This window comes from Coregonus lavaretus (assembly GCF_964263955.1).
Source record: "Coregonus lavaretus genome assembly, chromosome: 38".
Lineage (NCBI taxonomy): Eukaryota > Metazoa > Chordata > Actinopteri > Salmoniformes > Salmonidae > Coregonus > Coregonus lavaretus.
The window spans coordinates 4865121-4888924 of NC_140025.1; the positions used below are offsets into that span (position 1 = coordinate 4865121).

Here is a 23804-nt window from a genome sequence, read left to right on the forward strand (position 1 = left end):
CAATAGTTACAGTTACAGACATCTCTGATATGTGGATTTGCAAAGGGTCGATTACACGGATTAAGCAAGTGCTTTTTAGTCCAAGAATAAGCTAAATCTGTGTTCAGGAAACTTGCCCTGAGTAGTAGTTTCAAGCAAGCCAGGATTCTGACAAACATGTTGATAGCTGCTGCACGATTGTACATTTCCATTAATCAATTGTTTAACAACTTTAACTTCTGTGCCAAGGACATCTTTTGGGAGGAGAGCTTTGCATGCAACGGCTGTTCAAGACAAGTTTAAAGAAACAGACTATTCACAAGAATTACAGCTCCAGGTTCCTGGGAGAGTTTAATTGGGTTGTAAGCAAGGCAGTTTCACACACAGAACGCATACAAATGTATTGTCCATGGACACAACACAAGGCAAAGTCAAGTGTATGAGAGACCTGATCTGGTGTCAACGTGTGTTCTCTGTCTATCACACGTAGAGTACTGAGCATCACATGACCTCCATGCAGAGGCTCCACCCCCTCCCTTTCTCCTCTTTGGTGATTGTCAATACATGTCTTTTCCAGGGTCCTCTGAGGACATATAGTAGGCCTCTGTATACAATTTACACTACTTGCATGCAGTAGAGAGATGTTGGTTCTAGTTCTGGTCCCGTAATCATAAAGTGTCTCAGAGTAGGAGTGCTGATCTAGGATCCGTTTTTCATTTTAGATCACAATTAATTAGATTACATGGACAGGGGGGCCTGATCCTAGATCAGCATTCCCACTCTGAGACGCTTGATATGGCCCCAGATCTAGGCTCAGGTACCCCCTGTCCATACACTCTTATTCATTTTGATTTAAAAGGCGAAACTGATCCTGTACCAGTTATTATATATGCTGTTGTTGTGGTTCCGGTTCCTCACTCCTCGTCAGGGTCGGACAGCTCATAGCCCAGGCGGCTGGCGGAGGGGAAGTGAGCCCAGAAGGTTCTGGACAGGTCTTCAATCTTCTCATAACCAGCTTGCTCGCGCAGAGCCTCCACCCAGCCGAAGAAGTCAGAGGAGGTCAGAGCCCAGTTGGGCATGCTGCGCTTCTCACGCCCCACATCTGCTGCTGGGAACCAATGAGAGCACGAGAAGAGGATGTCATAAGGGAACCAATCAGAGGCTGAGTGAATGATACTGCACTTCACTAAGACTGGACACACATGACACAACTTGACATGGATTGATAGCTGTTTACTACATACATTATTTTCAGTGTAATACATAATCAATACACAATCAATACACAAGCTGTATTCATTGATTATACATGTGTGTTTGTGACAGTGATAGAACCACTGTACGGAACCTTTGCAATTCTCCCACTTCCCAGCCTTCCTCCCTGCTACACCAACCATAACAGCCTCGTTAATTTCTCAGTGTTTACCTCTCTGTCACCCCTTCACTACAACCTGAGCTTAAGCCGCATTCCTTTAACCAAAGTCAATAAAATACCTTGTAAAAAACGGCTTGTCTTCGAATTGAAACCAAAGCTCCCGTTGAGCATCTCAGACTTATGGTTGATTAAAGACCAGTCTGGTGCGAGGGGCTCCGGACGTCCCCTAGGCCCAGAGATAGGCCTCTCACTGTGGGGTGGTGGGAGAGAGGGCCACGCTGGGATAGCAGGCTAGGACAACAACACTCCACAGCTGCCAACTCAAACATAACAACCATGTTAGTGAGAAACTATAGGAAGCTATGGGGATATGATGTGGAGGCCCCAATGACGTCTTCTCTTACGTCTGTCCCTCTGACCTCTCTCTCTCCTTGTCTCTTGCTGTGTGTGTGTACATACACTGAGTGTACAAAACATTAAGAACACCTCCCTAATATTGAGTTGCACCCCCCCCCCCACAAGGTGTCAAAAGTGTTCCACAGGGATGCTGGCCCATGTTGACGCCAATGCTTCCCACAGTTGTGTCAAGTTGGCTGGATGTCCTTTGAGCGGTGAATCATTCTTAATACTGTTGAGAGTGAAAAACCCAGCAAAGTTGCAGTTCTTGACCAACTAAAAACGGTGCGCCTGGCACCTACTACCATACCCCATTCAAAGGCACTTACATATTTTGTCTTGCCCATTCACCCTTTGAATGGCACACATACACAATCCATCCATGTCTCAATTGTCTCAAGACTTAAAAATCCTTATTTAACCTGTCTCCTCCCCTTCATCTACACTGATTTAAGTGAATTTTACAGGTGACATCAATAAGGGATCATAGCTTTCACCTGGATTCACCAGGTCAGCCTGTCATGAAAAGAGCAGTTGTTGCTAATGTTTTGTCCACTCAGTGTATGTCTTCAAGCTATAGTTGCACAACTAAAAATATTGAATCAACATTGCTAGGGTTGGTTTGATTGAATCCAACTCCATCTTGCTAACACCTGGTTACCCAGTCTCCCAGTAAAACACACTCACCTTTGCCTTCTCCTGCTGTCTCCTCAGCCCCTGAGTTAGAGGGAGAAAAGACACAGGAATTATTCAGACCAGCGGACAGAACTGAAGGAACCCTATGGGTCTTCATGGTGACTCACACAGCTCTGTTGATGGGTGACTTGTGACAAAACAGAGATCAAGTGAATTAGTCTAGCCAGTGTTCTCAGTATTGACAAAACAGAGAAAGTGAATTAGTCTAGTGTTCCCAGTATTAAAGTGTGTTTTGATGGACCACTCTCTCTTTCTCACTAGGATTGAGGAGTGTTTTTTTTTTCTCCCCCTCTAAACTCTCCCACCACCCCTCTCTCCCTCCATCTTTGTGTCTCACTCTCTCTGACATTGCCCAATATGGCCAACACGCTGGGCAGGCAGCAGCAGGTTAGCAGACAGAGGGAGGGAGACAGAGGCAGTGAGGTGGAAGACAGGCGATGAAGAGGATATGGAGCGGCTGACTGCTAAGTGCCATGCGCTGCGCCTGGCCCTGGACTGCTCTGACATTCACAGCCTTTATTAAATATCCTCAGAGGAGAGGAAGGTCGCGGCAGAACAATGAAGAGGTAAGTAAAGGCCAGTAGAGAAACACAAAACTGGGTTCAAATGCTATTCAAAGTAATTTCAACATACTTTCTCTGGGATTGGTTGAGTTTGCCTGGCACAATAGAACCAATAGAATAGACTGAAAATTACAAACCCCGCCCATCTGGCACTCCAGGCAGACTGAAGCAAACGCTAAAAATCTCAAATAGTATTTGAACCCAGGTCTGATAGGATACATAGGGGAGGGGAAAGGTAAACGCTCAGCTTGGTCAACAGAGAGAGAGCTAAGCATGGTAGGCACACAGTGTAATACTTCTACCGTCTCAATGAAAATGAAAAAGGGAGAGAGAACACAAAAGAGCAAAAGAAGGAAATGAACTATGACTCTGACCTCCATAAACCGCAACCAGATGTTTTTCATCAAAACAACGTAATTTCCACTCAATCAAATATCTCGGAGTGATGTTGTGACAAAGGCTCTATTGCATCGCCACCACAGAGTAAGAACACATTCTGTTCTTTCCTGTTATAAAGGTGTTTTGTTGTTGTTGCTTACAACCTGCAGCAACCCCATGGGCTAAGTAATACATGGGCAGTACACACACTGCTATTGCAACAATGCCACCACGCAGGCACTGCTGTATGTCTCTGAATAGCCAATACTGCACATGCATTGTGTAGGCAAGGCAAGCCGGAAGAAGCTCTATTCAATTAAATATACAGTATTGTGGTGTATTGTTGAAGAAATGTTACCAACATTATATCATGGGAGGACATCCGTTTAATTTGAAAGAAAAACCTTCAAAACTTTCTCCTTATATTCCACAATAAAATCCAAGTTTACAGAGAAATGTCTGACTATAAACAATGTAAAGAGATACAGTGGGGAGAACAAGTATTTGATACACTGCGGATTTTGCAGGTTTTCCTACTTACAAAGCATGTAGAGGTCTGTAATTTTTATCATAGGTACACTTCAACTGTGAGAGATGGAATCTAAAACAAAAATCCAGAAATTCACATTGTATGATTTTTAAGTAATTAATTTGCATTTTATTGCATGACATAAGTATTTGATACATCAGAAAAGCAGAACTTAATATTTGGTACAGAAACCTTTGTTTGCAATTACAGAGATCATATGTTTCCTGTAGGTCTTGACCAGGTTTGCACACACTGCAGCAGGGATTTTGGCCCACTCCTCCATACAGACCTTTTCCAGATCCTTCAGGTTTCGGACTTTCAGCTCCCTCCAAAGATTCTCTATTGGTTCAGGTCTGGAGACTGGCTAGGCCACTCCAGGACCTTGAGATGCTTCTTATGGAGCCACACCTTAGTTGCCCTGGCTGTGTGTTTTGGGTTGTTGTCATGCTGGAAGACCCAGCCACGACCCCTCTTACTGAGGGAAGGAGGTTGTTGGCCAAGATCTCGCGATACATGGCCCCATCCATCCTCCCCTCAATACGGTGCAGTCGTCCTGTCCCCTTTGCAGAAAAGCATCCCCAAAGAATGATGTTTCCACCTCCCTGCTTCACGGTTGGGATGGTATTCTTGGGGTTGTACTCATCCTTCTTCTTCCTCCAAACACGGCGAGTGGAGTTTAGACCAAAAAGCTATATTTTTGTCTCATCAGACCACATGACCTTCTCCCATTCCTCCTCTGGATCATCCAGATGGTCATTGGCAAACTTCAGACGGGCCTGGACATGCGCTGGCTTGAGCAGGGGGACCTTGCGTGCGCTGCAGGATTTTAATCCATGACGGCGTAGTGTGTTACTAATGGTTTTCTTTGAGACTGTGGTCCCAGCTCTCTTCAGGTCATTGACCAGGTCCTGCCGTGTAGTTCTGGGCTGATCCCTCACCTTCCTCATGATCATTGATGCCCCACGAGGTGAGATCTTGCATAGAGCCCCAGACCGAGGGTGATTGACCGTCATCTTGAACTTCTTCCATTTTCTAATAATTGCGCCAACAGTTGTTGCCTTCTCACCAAGCTGCTTGCCTATTGTCCTGTAGCCCATCCCAGCCTTGTGCAGGTCTACAATTTTATCCCTGATGTCCTTACACAGCTCTCTGGTCTTGGCCATTGTGGAGAGGTTGGAGTCTGTTTGATTGAGTGTGTGGACAGGTGTCTTTTATACAGGTAACGAATTCAAACAGGTGCAGTTAATACAGGTAATGAGTGGAGAACAGGAGGGCTTCTTAAAGAAAAACTAACAGGTCTGTGAGAGCCGGAATTCTTACTGGTTGGTAGGTGATCAAATACTTATGTCATGCAATAAAATGTAAATTAATCACAGTTGAAGTGTACCTATGATAAAAATTACAGACCTCTACATGCTTTGTAAGTAGGAAAACCTGCAAAATCGGCAGTGTATCAAATACTTGTTCTCCCCAATGTATGCTGAGGACTAAACTTCATATTTGATGCATTGAGACAGAACCAAGTAAAAACACTATAATCAATATCTGTCTTTTATTTTTTGTTGTTGACTGTACTGGCTGTTGTAATGTCACAGTAGTTAGTCAGAAGGTTACATTCCTAGTGAACTAATGGATAACATTTCCTCCAGAGAAACAAACTGACTGTCTGGCTGCATCTCCAAGGTAATTAGTTCCAGTTGACGGTTTCTGAGAGTTGCTCCAGACTGCAGTAAGAGACAACAGCAGGGCAATAACAGTCTCATTCAGATTTAACTCACATTAATGGGGAGTGTCTCAATAGTGCAAAGTGGATTCCTCTCCATATCTCCTCTTATCCATCTACAGTACACAAAGCCGAGAAGCCAGTAAAGAGGTAGTGACCTTTCCTCTTTTAAAAGTTATTTCACATCAGCCCACAGAGATATTGGGGAGATGAATTGAAGAAAGGAGGCCACCACCACCACTTTACATTTACATTTTAGTAGACGCTCTTATCCAGAGCGACTTACAGTTAGTGAGTGCATACATTCTTTTTTTTCTTTTTCATACTGGCTCTCCATGGGAATCGAACCCACAACCCTGGCGTTGCAAACGCCATGCTCTACCAACTGAGCTACATCCCTGCTGGCCATTCCCTCCCCCGACGACGCTGGGCCAATTGTGCGCAGCCCCATGGGTTTCATCCAAGTACAAAGTCACAATCCAATACTACGCTTATGCACAAAATACAGTGGCTTGCGAAAGTATTCACCCCCCTTGGCATTTTTCCTATTTTGTTGCCTTACAACCTGGAATTAAAATAGATTTTTGGGGGGTTTGTATAATTTGATTTACACAACATGCCTACCACTTTGAAGATGCAAAATATGTTTTATTGTGAAACAAACAAGAAATAAGACAAAAAAACTGAAGACTTGAGCGTGCATAACTATTAACTATCCCCCCCCCCCCCCCAAAGTCAATACTTTGTAGAGCCACCTTTTGCTGCATTTACAGCTGCAAGTCTCTTGGGGTATGTCTCTATAAGCTTGGCGCATCTAGCCACTGGGATTTTTGACCATTCTTCAAGGCAAAACTGCTCCAGCTCCTTCAAGTTGGATGGGTTCCACTGGTGTACAGCAATCTTTAAGTCATACCACAGATTCTCAATTGGATTGAGGTCTGGGCTTTGACTAGGCCATTCCAAGACGTTTAAATGTTTCCCCTTAAACCACTTGAGTGTTGCTTTAGCAGTATGCTTAGGGTCATTGTCCTGCAGGAAGGTGAACCTCCGTCCCAGTCTCAAATCTCTGGAAGACTGAAATAGGTTTCCCTCAAGAATTTCCCTGTATTTAGCGCCATCCATCATTCCTTCAATTCTGACCAGTTTCCCAGTCCATGCCGATGAAAAACATCCCCACAGCATGATGCTGCCACCACCATGCTTCACTGTGGGGATGGTGTTCTCGGGGTGATGAGAGGTGTTGGGTTTGCGCCAGACATCTCATCTGACCAGAGTACCTTCTTCCATATGTTTGGGGAGTCTCTCACATGCCTTTTGGCGAACACCAAATGTGTTTGCTTATTTTTTTCTTTAAGCAATGGCTTTTTTCTGGCCACTCTTCAGTAAAGCCCAGCTCTGTGGCGTGTATGGCTTAAAGTGGTCCTATGGACAGATACTCCAATCTCCACTGTGGAGTTTTGCAGCTCCTTCAGGGTTATCTTTGGTCTCTGTTGCCTCTCTGATTAATGCCCTCCTTGCCTTGCCTGGAGTTTTGGTGGGCGGCCCTCTCTCGGCAGGTTTGTTGTGGTGCCATATTCTTTCCATTTTTTTTATAATGGATTTAATGGTGCTCCGTGGGATGTTCAAAGTTTCTGATATTTTTTTTATAACCCAACCCTGATCTGTACTTCTCCACAACTTTGTCCCTGACCTGTTTGTAGAGCTCCTTGGTTTTCATGGTGCCCCTTGCTTAGTGATGTTGCAGACTCTGGGGCCTTTCAGAACAGGTGTTTATATACTGAGATCATGTGACAGATCATGTGACACTTAGATTGCACACAGGTGGACTTTATTTAACTAATTATGTGACTTCTGAAGGTAATTGGTTGCACCAGATCTTATTCAGGGGCTTCATAGCAAAGGGGGTGAATACATATGCACGCACCACTTTTCTGTTATTTATTTTGTATAATTTTTTTCATTCCACTTCACCAAATTGGACTATTTTGTGTATGTCCATTACATGAAATAAAAATCCATTTAAATTACAGGTTGTAAGGCAACAAAATTGGAAAAACGCGAAGGGGAATGAATACTTTTGCAAGGCTCTGTATGTATGTATAGTATATATATATATATATATATATATATATATATAGGCCTGTGGGCCTTGAGAGACAATACTTTGTCTCTACACTTAGTGTCAGATGTCAAAAAATACACTTCTGATATTTAAACATTTTCAAATATCTCATAACATTCTGCCCCAATATTTGATTCAAAATTCTGTCATCTGAAGCGCATCTTACATCTTCTATTTCTATTTACTGTAGGTTAAAATGACGTTGAAGAGATGCCTTGTCCTCACTGGGACCTTTTGGATGCCTTCCATTATCACTGATGAAAATGACACAGGCTCAGTCTCTCACCTCTATTCACCAGTGTGGCAGTGGAGGCTGCTGAGGGGAGGACGGCTCATAATAATGGCTGGAATTGAGTCAATGGAATGGTATCAACAACATGGAAACCACGTCTTTGATGTGTTTGATACCATTCCATTGACGCCATTCCAGCCGTTACTATGAGCCGTCCTCCCCTCAGCAGCCTCCACTGCAGTGTGGAGTGCTAACAGGCTGACTTACCTATTAGAGAGAGGAGACCCAGCAGGACGACCCAGAGCAGCATTGAGACACAAAGACGAGGCATGGTTTTACACTGTGGTAGGTAGCACAAAGACAGAAACACAACCACTAACTGTGAGAAATTGTGGCAGCTTGTTCTGTAACATCTTAAGATTTAGCTTGGGGAGAAGAGTTGTGTCAGAGAACAACAGAAGAACACAACAAAGAAGGTTTGGAACACAAGTAAGAACACAAAGAGTTACATTTAAAGGTACATTTCGGATTTTGCAGCAGGTGCAGAATTTGCATTTTCCCCCAGTAACAGATAAATCACCCAAAACAAAACTAAATCAATAAACACTCTTAATTTACACTGATACAGGTACCTGGTGCTGGATCCGGGCTGTTGTTCCTCTTGCTCTGGGCATGTAGTGTGTGTATGTCCAGATATACCCAGACTCTGGAAGAACAGATACAGTAAACAGAGCTGTCCAGGATATGTTGGTCCTTCACACTTCAGCATCACATGCCATACCTTACCTCCAAACCAACCACCCTCTCTTTCCTACCCGGTCTCCACTTCTCACACCTGAAGCAGACATGTCAACGGACTGAAAGGCTTCCTTTGTGGAGGAAGAGGAGAGATGGAGGAGAGGGAGAGCAGGGAATGTCAACACTCTTACCCCTCACCAATAGGTCCGATGCAGACAAATTGTACCTATCTATATAACTTACAAATGCTTATGTTCCCAAGCACCGCAATCATGTACTGTTGATTAAAATAATTGTTTTCTGCTGCTCAATTTGTCCATTAATTTAATGAAACATCATTATCAATAATGCTTTCATGTACAGTATACGTTCAATCAATACCTCCACATCTTGAAAGTGAAAAACATCATAGCCTACATTGATTTTGTAACCCACAAATCTCACACAGCAGTGCACAATCTAAAATCCCACCGGGGCCACCCATACAAAAAATTTTTTTTATGCATTCGTGATTGTAAGTCGCTTTGGATAAAAGCGTCTGCAAAATGACCTACAGTGAGGGAAAAAAGTATTTGATCCCCTGCTGATTTTGTACGTTTGCCCACTGACAAAGAAATGATCAGTATATAATTTTAATGGTATGTTTATTTGAACAGTGAGAGACAGAATAACAACAAAAACATCCAGAAAAACGCATGTCAAAAATGTTATAAATTGATTTGCATTTTATTGAGGGAAATAAGTATTTGACCCCCTCTCAATCAGAAAGATTTCTGGCTCCCAGGTGTCTTTTATACAGGTAACGAGCTGAGATTAGGAGCACACTCTTAAAGGGAGTGCTACTAATCTCAGTTTTTTACCTGTATAAAAGACACCTGTCCACAGAAGCAATCAATTAATCAGATTCCAAACTCTCCACCATGGCTAAGACCAAAGACCTCTCCAAGGATGTCAGGGACAAGATTGTAGGCCTACACAAGGCTGGAATGGGCTACAAGACCATCGCCAAGCAGCTTGGTGAGAAGGTGACAACAGTTGGTGTGATTATTCGCAAATGGAAGAAACACAAAATAACTGTCAATCTCCCTCGGCCTGGGGCTCCATGCAAGATCTCACCTCGTGGAGTTGCAATGATCATGAGAACGGTGAGGAATCATCCCAGAACTAACCGGGAGGATCTTGTCAATGATCTCAAGGCAGCTGGGACCATAGTCACCAAGAAAACAATTGGTAACACACTACGCCGTGAAGGACTGAAATCCTGCAGCGCCTGCAAGGTCCCCCTGCTCAAGAAAGCACATATACAGGCCTGTCTGAAGTTTGCCAATGAGCTACCATTAGCCTCCCGAGTGGCGCAGTGGTCTAAGGCACTGCATCGCAGTGCTAGCTGTGCCACTAGAGATCCTGGTTCAATCCAGGCTCTGCTGTAGCTGGCCGCGACCGGGAGACCCATGGGGCGGCGCACAATTGGCCCAGCGTCGTCCAGGGGAGGGAATGGCTGGCAGGGATGTAGCTCAGTTGGTAGAGCATGGCGTTTGCAACGCCAGGGTTGTGGGTTCGATTCCCACAGGGGGCCAGTATGAATAAAAAAATAATGTATGCACTCACTAACTGTAAGTCACTCTGGATAAGAGCGTCTGCAAAATGTAATGTGAATGATTCAGAGGAGAACTGGGTGAAAGTGTTGTGGTCAGATGAGACCAAAATCGAGCTCATTGGCATCAACTCAACTCACGTGTTAGGAGGAGGAGGAATGACCCCAAGAACACCATCCCCACCGTCAAACATGGAGGTGGAAACATTATGCTTTGGGGGTGTTTTTCTGCTAAAGGGACAGGACAACTTCACCGCATCAAAGGGACGATGGACGGGGCCATGTACCGTCAAATCTTCGGTGAAAACCTCCTTCCCTCAGCCAGGGCATAGAAAATGGGTCGTGGATGGGTATTCCAGCATGACAATGACCCAAAACACACGGCCAAGGTAACAAAGGAGTGGCTCAAGAAGAAGCACATTAAGGTCCTGGAGTGGCCTAGCCAGTCTCCAGACCTTAATCCCATAGAAAATCTGTGGAGGGAGCTGAAGGTTCGAGTTGCCAAACGTCAGCCTCGAAACCTTAATGACTTGGAGAAGATCTGCAAAGAGGAGTGGGACAAAATCCCTCCTGAGATGTGTGCAAACCTGGTGGCCAACTACAAGAAACGTCTGACCTCTGTGATTGCCAACAAGGGTTTTGCCACCAAATACTAAGTCATGTTTTGCAGAGGGGTCAAATACTTATTTCCCTCATTAAAATGCAAATCAATTTATAACATTTTTGACATGCATTTTTCTGGATTTTTTTGTTGTTATTCTGTCTCTCACTGTTCAAATAAACCTACCATTAAAATTATAGACTGATCATGTCTTTGTCAGTGGGCAAACGTACAAAATCAGCAGGGGATCAAATACTTTTTTCTCTCACTGTACATTATAATATAAGACAAACTTTACAAACACTGCATGGTCTTTCACATACTTTAACTGGGAGTCAAGGATTGCTTAGTCTCTTGGTTCCTCTCCATGTACTTCTACACTGTCTCAACCACAGACGACCACAACGGGTGCCTCAAATACAGTGCACATTTACCTCCGTTTGTCCCTGAGGAGTTGGACAGGAGCATTACGTCTCGGCAAGGAGACAACACATCTGTATTGGATCTGGCTAGCTATATCTAAGCTCATTTATCTCTAGGAAAGAGACAACATGGCTACCATGGGTTAGGTTATAAGATATCAGAAGCACTGTCTGCTTCCCAAATGACACCCTATTACCTAAATAGTGCACTACTTTTGACCAGTGCCCATAGGGTGCCAGACAAACCATGTTTTTGTGAAAAAGCAGTGGGTTGGCTCCCCCTCCACACGTTAGTGGTTACCTAAGCTCTTGCAACAGGATGGGCCTTCAGGACCTGAAATGATGAAATCCTACCTACAGTAACATTGCCATCTGTTGGTAGAAAATGGTAAATACAGAAATGCAATTTGAATGTCTTCTAATTTAACAAGATTGAACACAATTATTTTTTTTCTCAGGTAAAGTCTTGTAAAAAAGTGATATCAAAAGGAAAACAATTTAACACTAGACAAATGTGCAACCAGAAATCGTATTTTGGAAAAACTTTTAATTGAACAAAAGTATTTCAATCCTCAGTCACCACACTGTCTTAGAGTACAGTACCTTTTAGCTGTATCTAAATTCATATAATATTCACCTTATTCTTCTTTTAAATAGACATATACAGCTGAAAACAAGATTTAAATAACAGTGCTCAGTAACATTAAGACAGTTTTTCTTTTTTAAAAGCAGGAAACAAAATGTTGAACAGACTTTCATTGGAAAACAGACAATCAACAAAACGTTTTCCTATCGCTCTTGAATCTTCATCCTCGATCAGCAACGCTTTCACTCGGACGTTCGGGGCACACATATGAGCAGTATGAGGGTGTGGCACATACGGTCGGTCGTATACATCCACGGACATTCAACGCACAGCTTACTGACAGTGTCCATTCCACAATACACCTACAGAGGGCATCCTTTCCTTATCTGGTAAATACAGTACAGTACCATTTGTGGCGTCTTTCTTTCAACAGTCTTTATGGAAACATAATACTACTTTCTGCAAGGGACGGGTCACTCGATAACGACAGACAAAGCAACAAGACCTGCTGAAGACGAGCAAAAGAGAAGAGCAGTTTCTCTCCTGTTTGTTTCCCCCAAAATCACAGCTCTCCAGTGATAATGTGATGTCACTGGCAACACAAACATTCACTTTCATAGTGTATGTAGCTGTTGTGAAGAAACTATTGACTGTAAATCCCAATCTGTGCTCACTCCAAAAACCTAGAGGCACGACAAGGCTTTACTAGGTGGAGTTGTCAGCCAAGGCAAAGAGCGGGTGTTTACAGACGGTCCCTTAGTGAAGGGACACTTCTAGACAGGACTCACTGTCATTATTTTGAAAGGAATCTGAGCTACGGTGGCCAACATGTACCATTTGAGTCTCTCTATGTGCTAACTGTTTTCTGTTGAGTTTATGGGGACTGTTAGCTCCTGTATTGAAGAGCCATTGGCAGACCAGTGGATATTGCTGTGCTCAATCAGTCAGCGGCAAGTCCAGTAATAAGGCTTGTTGTTAGGCCGAGCATCGGGGTCCGGAGTGTGTGTGTGTGTATGCAAATGTGTGTATGCGAGCATGTGTGTTTGTGTGTGTGGTCACAGCAGCGGTTTGACCAGGTAGAGTTTGTCTCCGTGTTCGCTGGTGAAGATAGGGGCTTTCTTGTAGTGTTCCACCAGCTCGTCCATGGTGCTGAAGCGTCTCTGGCCGATACAGTAGACCCCCTCCGCCAGCGCAACCTTGAAGTGCTTGTTTTTTCCCATCGCCTTGAGGGACACAGAGAAATCACTGGGCTGGGAGAGAGCGAGAGAGAAATAAGGATGGATGATTATTGCCATGGAGTTTCATTCTTAAGCCACTAGAGGGGGTCATAGTTCTACTGTAAAGTACACCCTGTCCCACTGAATAATGTAAGATTTCCCTCAAGACAGCTTTCCCAATAAAAACTGCTCAAAATTCAGTATGATAAAGCTATTGCAAACCATTTTAGAGTACATTATTATTTAAATAATCAGCGACACAAATCAACTGTTCTCCCCCCATTTCCACCAATCACAATACTCTCTCGACCACTCACCGATGATTCGCTGTCTCTGACAAGGAAGTCTCCCTGAACTCCTCTCTCGTTGAGCGCACACTCCGCCTGATGCCTGGTCACTCCCCCATAGTACCAGTCCTTCCCGGCAAACTTTCCCACGCGTGCCGGCCCTGTGTAGTTGATCTGGGGCGAGTGGGGCCCCGAGCCCATACCACCCCCGGGGGCCGGATCGTCGCTAAGGATAACCACATAGTTCTTTGGCACCAGGCCCACCTGTCCACGGGCGTTCCGACACCGCCACCACTCAGGGTCGTTCTCCGGTTTCTCCAGCACCTCCATCACATCGCCCTTCTCAAAGTTCAGCTCCTCGTCTGTCACAGAGCTGAAGGGGTACAGCGTCTGAACAGTGTGGAGCGCCCTGGTGGTCCCGTTGGTCACCCCTCCCGACCCTGCCCCCTGTCCTGGGTAACCTCCTCCGCTTAGGTCCCCTGAGGAGGCCTCCTCCTCCCCCTCCTCCAGGACATAGTTAGAGGGGAACCAGCCTACCTGACCTTCAGAACTCCCTCGCCACCAGCCGTCGCTACACTTCTCCATGACAATGACCCTTGACCCCTTCACCAGTGTCAGCTCGTCTTCCCGCTCCGCCGTGTAGGCGAACTTGACCAGGGCTGGAATGCTAAGGTCGTAGATACGCTCGGCGCTGCTACCTCCACCACCATTGGACTCTGCGTCTGTGCTGGGCGTTGGCGAGGCATCGCGGGCACTCGTCTTCCTCTTGGTCTTCCCCAGGCCTTAGAGAGGGAGAGAGAGAAATAAGTTAGTATAATAGACAATAAATATTTATACCATACATTGAAGATCGCAGCAGTAGTTACACAACAGAGCAGAATAACATAGTAAAAACTCCCTCCTCAACATATTAGGTTAAAAGGCTGGTGTAAAACATCTAGAGAAAACGGCTCCAAACAGAAAGCCCTAAATTGTCATTGAGATTAAGTAGGCAGCTACGCTACGCCAAAAACAGTCTTCAAGTGAAGTGCAGCAACAATCTGAGCTAATTAGCTCCTAGTACTGCTGGTAGAAGACGGTCCGGGGTTAGGAGGGCACCGCTTCTCTTTGAGGTTGCAGCCAGGGAGAAGGTAAACACTTCAGATAAAGTTAGGGGGGAGTGAGGGGTTCTGGGTAATTAGTGCTGGAGGGAAACTGGAGGTGAGGCCAGAGGAGAGACCAGGGGGGTTCTGGGTATTGATAGGCAATGTTAACTCCTCTCAGGCAGCTACTGACCAGACCACCGTGCCGGGAGGCTGTTTAGGAGACAGGAAATGCAGATCGGATGACACCGAAGTGGTCGGGAGGGTGGATATGGTCTGCATTCCAAATGGCACCCTATTCCCTACATAGTGCACTACTTCTGACCACCCTATGGGACTTTGTCAAAACATAGGGCTCTTGTCAAAAGTAGTGAAATATGTAGGGAATGGGGTGCCATTTGGAACACAGCCTGTGGAGTGCTTGGTTGGCTCTCTCGCTTGAAAATCTTGACCTTTAACCCCTTTCAATAACAACCCCCCAAACCGGTCCCCCACTGTATACTACTCCCGTAAAATTAAGCTACTCCTTTCACTTTAGAGACTCTCAATCGCTCTAACTCGCTCTCTTAACATTGACACATAAAGTACCAGTCAGAAGTTTGGACATTCAAGTGTTTTTCTTTACTTTTACTATTTTCTATATTGTAGAATAATAGTGAAGACATCAAAACTATGAAATAACACATATGGAATGATGTAGTAACCAAAAAAGTGTTAACCAAATCAAAATATATTATATATTTGAGATTCTTCAAAGTAACCACCCTTTGCCTTGATGACAGCTTTGCACACTCTTGGCATTCTCTCAAACAGCTTCACCTGGAATGCTTTTCCAACCGTCTTGAAGGAGTTTCCACATATGCTGAGCACTTGTTGGTTGCTTTTCCTTCACTCTGCGGTCCAAATGATCCCAAACCATTTCAATTGGGTTGAGGTCGGGGGATTGTGGAGGCCAGGTCATCTGATGCAGCACTCCATCCCTCTCCTTCTTGGTCAAATAGCCCTTACACAGCCTGGAGGTGTTTTGGGTCATTGTCCTGTTGAAAAAAAAAATGATAGTCCCACTAAGCGCAAACCAGATGGGATGGCGTATCGCTGCAGAATGCTGTGGTAGCCATGCTGGTTAAGTGTGCCTTGAATTCTAAATAAATTACTGACAGTGTCACCAGCAAAGCACCCCCACACCATAATACCTCTTCCTCCATGCTTCACGGTGGGAACCACACATGCAGAGATCATCCATCTGCGTCTCACAAAGACACGGCGGTTGGAACCAAAAATCTCAAATTTGGACTCATCAGACCAAAGGACAGATTGTAACCAGTCTAATGTCCATTGCTTGTGTTTCTTGGCCCAAGCAAGTCTCTTCTTCTTATTGGTGTCCTTTAGTAGTGGTTTCTTTGCAGCAATTCGACCATGAAGGCCTGATTCACGCAGTCTCCTCTGAACAGTTGATGTTGAGATGTGTGTTACTTGAACCCTGTGAAGCATTTATTTGGGCTGCAATTTCTGAGGCTGGTAACTCTAACGAACTTATCCTCTGCAGCAGAAGTAACTTTGGGTCTTCCTTTCCTGCGGCGGTCCTCATGAGAGCCAGTTTCATCATAGCGCTTGATGGATTTTGCGACTGCACTTGAAGAAACTTTCAAAGTTCTTGACATTTTCCAGATTGACTGACCTTCATGTCTTAAAGTAATGATTGACTGTAATTTCTCTTTGCTTATTTGACCTGTTCTTGCCATAATATGGACTTGGTCTTTTACCAAATAGGGCTATCTTCTGTATACCCCCCCCTACCTTGTCACAACACAACTGATTTTCTCAAATGCATTAAGAAGGAAAGAAATTCCACAAATTCACTTTTAAGAAGGCACACCTGTTAATTGAAATGCATTCCAGGTGACTACCTCATGAAGCTGGTTGAAAGAATGCCAAGAGTGTGTGAAGCTGTCATGAAGGCAAGGGGTGGTTACTTTGAAGAATGTAAAATATAAAATATATTTTGATTTGTTTAACACTTTTTTGGTTACTACATGATTCCATATGTGTTATTTCATAGTTTTGATGTCTTCACTATTATTCTACAATGTAGAAAATAGTAAAAATAAAGAAAAACCCTGGAATGAGTAGGTGTGTCCAAACTTTTGACTTGTACTGTATATTTAAGACAATATACAGAAGCACTAATGCAAGCAGAAGGATGAGGATCATTGCCATTTAAAGCCTAGTGTCAGAGAGAATAAAGCTCAACCCTCTCACCCACTCCCTCACAGCCAGGCAGGGGAGCACTCCGAAAGGTCACAAACAATCCCTTTCCTCCATCTCCACCTTCTCTTCCTCCTCCACATCTCATGCATGAAACAAGGCGGCTTTCTGACCTCCCGTGTTCTTGACGCTTAACTGGCCTTCTGCTCTGACGGAGCACGCAGCCAACCAGGGAGGGTCTTTGCGTGAGTGTACAGCAACAACACTCCGGTATTAGCAGACTTACAAGAGCACGCAAACCTGAGATGAGATGGGCTGCACACAGGTTTGTAATAAGCATGCAGCAGGCACACACACAGAGACACACACTTTTATTCAAATGTGGAACTCATCTCACAATGACAGATACACCTGCTCATGGGAAGCATCACATAGCTTACACAATGCCCAGTCACACACAGCACAGATAACATGATGACACAAAGCCGTTGGGACCAAAAAACATGATTAAATCATAGATCTTCTCTCTGCCTCCTATAATAGTATTCCCCTCATGAAAAGAGCATATCGTAGACTGAACCAGTATAATAATAATAATAATAATAATAATAATAATAATAAGCCATTTAGTAGACGCTTTTATCCAAAGCGACTTACAGTCATGCGTGCATACATTTTTGTGTATGGGTGGTCCCGGGGATCGAACCCACTACCTTGGCGTTACAAGCGCCGTGCTCTACCAGCTGAGCTACAGAGGACCACAATCTGGGCAATGGAGACGATGAATACGACGAGATCTCCTTTCTGCCCAGAAAGCTACCATTCAAGCTACCATTCACCAGCTCTTCAAGCGTTATAATGTCAAAACACATTAGTCACTCACTAAATATGACTTGCCTGCAACTATTGTCATTTACTGCCGTGACACCCTGTATGTACTTCCAATAAAGGACTAGGGTAAACGTCCCTATTAAGCCAATGTACCATATAAGCCCACTTGCAACTTCTGCGTCAAATAAAAAAAAACTACAGCATTTCTTGCTGTGTGATGTTTCTCCCAATGAAGCTGCTTGTTACATAACTGACACTTATTGTAAGCCAATCAGATTTGTCAATATTGAGTTATCAAAGCATATGTGTGACGTGCCTGCTGATCCCAGAAGAAGTTGCAAAAAAACTTGTGATTTTGGTACCCTCAGAAGATAACATTTGTTGCATATTTCTACTCCTGTTTTTGGTAAGTACTCATTTGTTATCAACATTTAAGTGATTAGTGTTTTGAATAAGACATATATTAGAATATTACTTGAATTATAAATATAGTTTATTTTGAAATCAAAATATGAGTTTTAGCATGCTAGCAAACAGACCACATGCTGCATCAATACAGTAGCTACATAGTATGGTTCTTTGCTATGACAAAGCATGATAAGGAGGTATAGTTTACATTGTTGTATGCCGTTTCTATTCTTATACTGTTAAATAGACAAATGTGTATGCTTATCTTTATTAATTATTTAATTAACATTTTTACCTGGTGGGCTTAAAGGGGACGCTAGCAGAAATATCACACTGTCTGGGGTGGATATAAATGAGTATGGCTAATTATTTCTCTGCATGATACATTTATACTTTTCATGTTATGTTAGTGCACCATATATAGATTTATTTCATATAATTGTTTTTTTCAATGTCATGTGCGTAGAATAAAATATTATTTATTTTAACCATAAATTCACTGATGTTCACTTTAAGCCCACCTGCTCCTATTAAGCCCACTTGACTGTGTTTCAATTGGGATTTTCTTCCTTTTGACATTTGAACCATTTTCCTCCCTAATTTGAACCTCACCTGATAAATCAGCTCCATAATTCAGATAATTAATACCCATATATATTCATATTGCATAGGTCAATTCATTCTGGATAGGCCTATATTCTATCCTAACATTAACAATACTTTTTTTGGCCTACTTTTCAGATGGGTTTTAGTTTGAGATGACTAAAACCCGAAAAAACTACAGTTCATGCCCACGCATGATAGAAACATGCCGTCTGTACAGGGAGGGAACAATGCAAAATCTCTCATTTCTGGCAAAACGTTATGGAGTACACAGGAAGTCGTTGAGGCAGAGAGTGAAGGAGCAGCTGAGCATTGATGCACAACAGGGACATGTGATCTACCTGAGTCCAGCAGTAGTGCAGGAGATTTCAGAGTGTCTTCAGGTAGGGTTATACTATAGTGACTGATAGGCTAAGAAAAGGATAACATGAAACAGTGGGTAGCCTAATATGAGGTCATGAAAAATGTGATTTTGCCTAATCCAGTGGTTCTCAATGTGTGACCTGTGGGTATGTGTGTGTGCCTGGGTATGTGTGTGTGCCTGTGTACGTGTTTGTGTGCGCGTGTAAGTGTGTGTGTGCATGCAAACATGTGTGTGTGTGCTCTCACACGTGCGTCCAGGACTAATGCTTTGTCATTCTCCATCTCTTCAGGTCCTTTGCCAGTGGGGTTGGGGCTTTACCCGGACGGACCTTCTCCATCTCTTCAGGTCCTTTGCCAGTGGGGTTGGGGCTTTACCCGGACGGATCTTCTCCATCTCTTCAGGTCCTTTGCCAGTGGGGTTGGGGCTTTACCCAGATGGATCTTCTCCATCTCTTCAGGTCCTTTGCCAGTGGGGTTGGGGCTTTACCTGGACGGATCTCCTCCATCTCTTCAGGTCCTTTGCCAGTGGGGTTGGGGCTTTACCCGGACGGATCTTCTCCATCTCTTCAGGTCCTTTGCCAGTGGGGTTGGGGCTTTACCCGGACGGATCTTCTCCATCTCTTTCAAGAGTTTGTGATAGCAAAGGAACTTCAAACCCCCTTCAAGGCCCAAAGACCCGGACAAAAATGGTTTGAACGATTCATGCGGGACCATGCGGAACTGACCATAAGGAAGTCGGAACCCCAACCATCAACGTCTGCATCCTCTGCAACTTCAAGCCCTTCACCCTCATCAGGCATTGGCATCAAAGATTTCTTCCTGCAACGCATCATGCCAACCAAGAAGAGCAATCCAGCCAAAAGACAGAGAATCAACTCTAAAATATGGAGAGTCTCTAACATCTGAACAAGCTTTGTTGCGGCTAGGGGAAATTGAGAAAAAAGAAGGCAGCAAAAAAGAAACAACCAAAGGATGGCAAGACTAAGAGCAAGAAGACTCCTCTGGAGAAGGCAAATGCATCGGAGGCAGTGGGCAAAGAGGCCAATGTGAACACAGAAACCTGTACCACAACCTTCACAGTGGAGAGAGACGAGTACTATGCTGTCATGTTCACGAAACCAGCGGCATACTACATCGCACGATCACTTAACGAGTCAGCACCACCAGAGGGTGAACGGTATGTGATGAAGTTCCTAGACAGAGTGCCAAACAACATATTCTTCCTCCCATCCAGGGGCAAGATTGAGGGTGTAGAGCTCAAGTTCATCCTCTGCAAAGCAGAGCTGGAGGGACCTGGACCATTCTATTTGCGCAATCATGAAGTCATTGAAAATCTGTACAAAAACAAGATGAAAGCCATCAAAGACTTGTTAGCGTAAGACTGGCAAGCAAAGACAACCACAACCAAAAGAAAGCTTAGACCACCCTATAACCTGTTATGTTACACTACTAAGATAACTAAAATGATAAAATCACATCAGAGCATAGGCCTACATTTAGCCAAGGAGAAAGTAGAAATTGCAGAAATGTTTCTTGTTTATTTTGCTTAAGTTATAGGCTAATGATACATGAGCTTCACGATGTTATGACTGATGTCTCCTCACAATGTTTTCAAACTACTACCATAAATGTGATTAACATTTTAAAATCAATTAAAGTTATTGGTTAAATGTAAATCCTGAAATTGACTCATTTACTGTCCTTAGAACATTAGTATTGAACCTGCAAACTGTTTTTCTTTTAGTCAGTCGGTCTTCAGAAATCTTCATAAAAACATCTGCAATTTTGGCCAATTTCAAATGCCAACAGCACACCACAGGTTAGAGATACAGACAAAATGACAACACATATTGAAAGATGAAGTATTGAAGAGTCATTTCCACTATAGTTTTGATTTTGTTCATAAATCGATTTTTGGGTACATTCCAAAGAAGACATGTAAGTTTAGCTTTTTCACACAGCAAAAAGGCTGGTCATGCCTATTTCAAATGCCATTTACAGGCCATAGGAGTGGAGACAAAATGAAAATAGCTTTTGAGAGCTAAGAGAATACAGATTTGAATAGAACAAGTTTGTATTGTTACGATTTTTTGTATATATATACATTTATTTATCAACAAATCTGAAGTGGGCTTAATTGGAACATTAAGCCCATGCCAGACTTTCAACATATTTTGACAAATTAAACAATAAAAACATTAGAAATTGGTATAAATGAATTATTGACACTTCAAATGAGAGACTTCTCACTTAAATTAGGGCAGCATATATAAAAAATGTCTGAAAAGCGGATTTGGTGGGCTTAATAGGGACGTTTACCCTAAATAAACATTTACAAGCAACCGAAAACATTTCAATGTATTGTTTTGGACCGGAAGAGGCTCCTTTGCCTAGATACTGGTTCAATCATAGACTAGCCTACATCCTACATACTGAAACACACACACCAGACACACATATATGGAGACCGACAGCATGACGGACCGACTGAGTCAAATATGACCCACAACAAACAAGCCTAGAGTATAAATACAAAAGGACAAACTCCTCTTAACCAAGAACAGAATAAAACACCCTCAGAGTTAAAATGACGAGAAGACAGCCCTTGTCTCCATGAATCAGCCTCCATCACGGAGCGATTTGGGGAAACATTGACCTTGAGAGGTGGGGGGGACGGGGGGAAGAGGGGGGTGCGGGGAAACGGAGGATGGTGAAATACCATCACTTAGCCCCTTTCACAACTATCCCCCCATCAACAAGTCATTCCATCCCTCACACCACAAACTGTGAGGAGAGAGCCACAGTCACTATTTATAGCTTTCACAGAAATAAAGGAAAAAGCTAACATTTGCTTTACATACTGGAGCGTACTGGGCTTTATGTTGTTTTACATGGTAGGGCCGATGGCATTTAAAGGGTTGTAGAGCAAGTGGCAGGCAGGGAGATTGGCATTTACACACACACACACACACTTGTCTATGAACACACACACACACACACAACTTTTCTCTGAGACGACACACATGTATACAGTGGGAAAAAAAGTATTTAGTCAGCCACCAATTGTGCAAGTTCTCCCACTTAAAAAGATGAGAGGCCTGTAATTTTCATCATAGGTACACGTCAACTATGACAGACAAAATGAGATTTTTTTCCCCCGAAAATCACATTGTAGGATTTTTAATGAATTTATTTGCAAATTATGGTGGAAAATAAGTATTTGGTCAATAACAAAAGTTTCTCAATACTTTGTTATATACCCTTTGTTGGCAATGACACAGGTCAAACGTTTTCTGTAAGTCTTCACAAGGTTTTCACACACTGTTGCTGGTATTTTGGCCCATTCCTCCATGCAGATCTCCTCTAGAGCAGTGATGTTTTGGGGCTGTCGCTGGGCAACACGGACTTTCAACTCCCTCCAAAGATTTTCTATGGGGTTGAGATCTGGAGACTGGCTAGGCCACTCCAGGACCTTGAAATGCTTCTTACGAAGCCACTCCTTCGTTGCCCTGGCGGTGTGTTTGGGATCATTGTCATGCTGAAAGACCCAGCCACGTTTCATCTTCAATGCCCTTGCTGATGGAAGGAGGTTGTCACTCAAAATCTCACGATACATGGCCCCATTCATTCTTTCCTTTACACGGATCAGTCGTCCTGGTCCCTTTGCAGAAAAACAGCCCAAAAGCATGATGTTTCCACCCCCATGCTTCACAGTAGGTATGGTGTTCTTTGGATGCAACTCAGCATTCTTTGCCCTCCAAACACGATGAGTTGAGTTTATACCAAAAAGTTATATTTTGGTTTCATCTGACCATATGACATTCTCCCAATCCTCTTCTGGATCATCCAAATGCACTCTAGCAAACTTCAGGCGGGCCTGGACATGTACTGGCTTAAGCAGGGGGACACGTCTGGCACTGCAGGATTTGAGTCCCTGGCGGCGTAGTGTGTTATTGATGGTAGGCTTTGTTACTTTGGTCCCAGCTCTCTGCAGGTCATTCACTAGGTCCCCTCGTGTGGTTCTGGGATTTTTGCTCCAGATCAAGGGAGATTATCAGTGGTCTTGTATGTCTTCCATTTCCTAATAATTGCTCCCACAGTTGATTTCTTCAAACCAAGCTGCTTACCTATTGCAGATTCAGTCTTCCCAGCCTGGTGCAGGTCTACAATTTTGTTTCTGGTGTCCTTTGACAGCTCTTTGGTCTTGGCCATAGTGGAGTTTGGAGTGTGACTGTTTGAGGTTGTGGACAGGTGTCTTTTATACTGATAACAAGTTCAAACAGGTGCCATTAATACAGGTAACGAGTGGAGGACAGAGGAGCCTCTTAAAAGAAGAAGTTACAGGTCTGTGAGAGCCAGAAATCTTGCTTGTTTGTAGGTGACCAAATACTTATTTTCCACCATAATTTGTAAATAAATTCATAAAAAATCCTACAATGTGATTTTCTGGATTTTTTTTCCTCAATATGTCTGTCATAGTTGACGTGTACCTATGATGAAAATTACAGGCCGCTCTCATCTTTTTAAGTGGGAGAACTTGCACAATTGGTGGCTGACTAAATGCTTTTTTTCCCCACTGTACCTTCCTTCCTTAGCAAGCTCTGACAGCTGATCCATGGCTTTCCTGTTCATTCCTCTGCAGCATGCAACAACAAACGAGGTGTTCTGTGTTGCGCTCACACACCACAACAGCAACGACACACTGACTCACAGTCGCCCCCACTAAGCAACGGCGTGATGACAGTGGCAACACTAATTAGACAACAACAAGCGCTAATGGGAATCAAACCAGGAAACATATGATGAGGCTGGCCTAGTGTTAACAGTCAAAGCTAGGTATAGTTTCAGGTAGTTTGGTTTCACTGCTCTGAAAA

General features: G+C 43.6%; 2 protein-coding genes across 3 annotated transcripts in view; both read right to left on the reverse strand.

Moving 5' to 3' along the window:
- Positions 1 to 893: 893 nt before the first annotated feature.
- On the reverse strand, positions 894 to 8324 carry otos2 (otospiralin 2; the record flags this gene model as incomplete). The annotated part of the gene is made up of 3 exons (XM_084155492.1): positions 894 to 1087; positions 2438 to 2467; positions 8261 to 8324. 3 exons carry the CDS (start codon positions 8322 to 8324, stop codon positions 894 to 896), a joined length of 288 nt encoding a protein of 95 aa, XP_084011618.1.
- A 3540-nt stretch (positions 8325 to 11864) lies between these two features.
- nck2b (NCK adaptor protein 2b) overlaps positions 11865 to 23804 on the reverse strand; it is an 84423-nt gene continuing 72483 nt past the window's right edge. Inside the window, exons 3-4 of one of the 2 annotated variants that reach the window (XM_084155458.1) lie at positions 13469 to 14220; positions 11865 to 13184 (exon numbers count right to left, since the gene is read on the reverse strand). In XM_084155458.1, coding sequence (XP_084011584.1) covers positions 12990 to 13184; positions 13469 to 14220 — 947 coding nt within the window. In that variant the 3' untranslated portion in view covers positions 11865 to 12989. The remainder of the gene's footprint in view (positions 13185 to 13468; positions 14221 to 23804) is intronic. The other variant, XM_084155457.1, reaches the window with a different exon arrangement.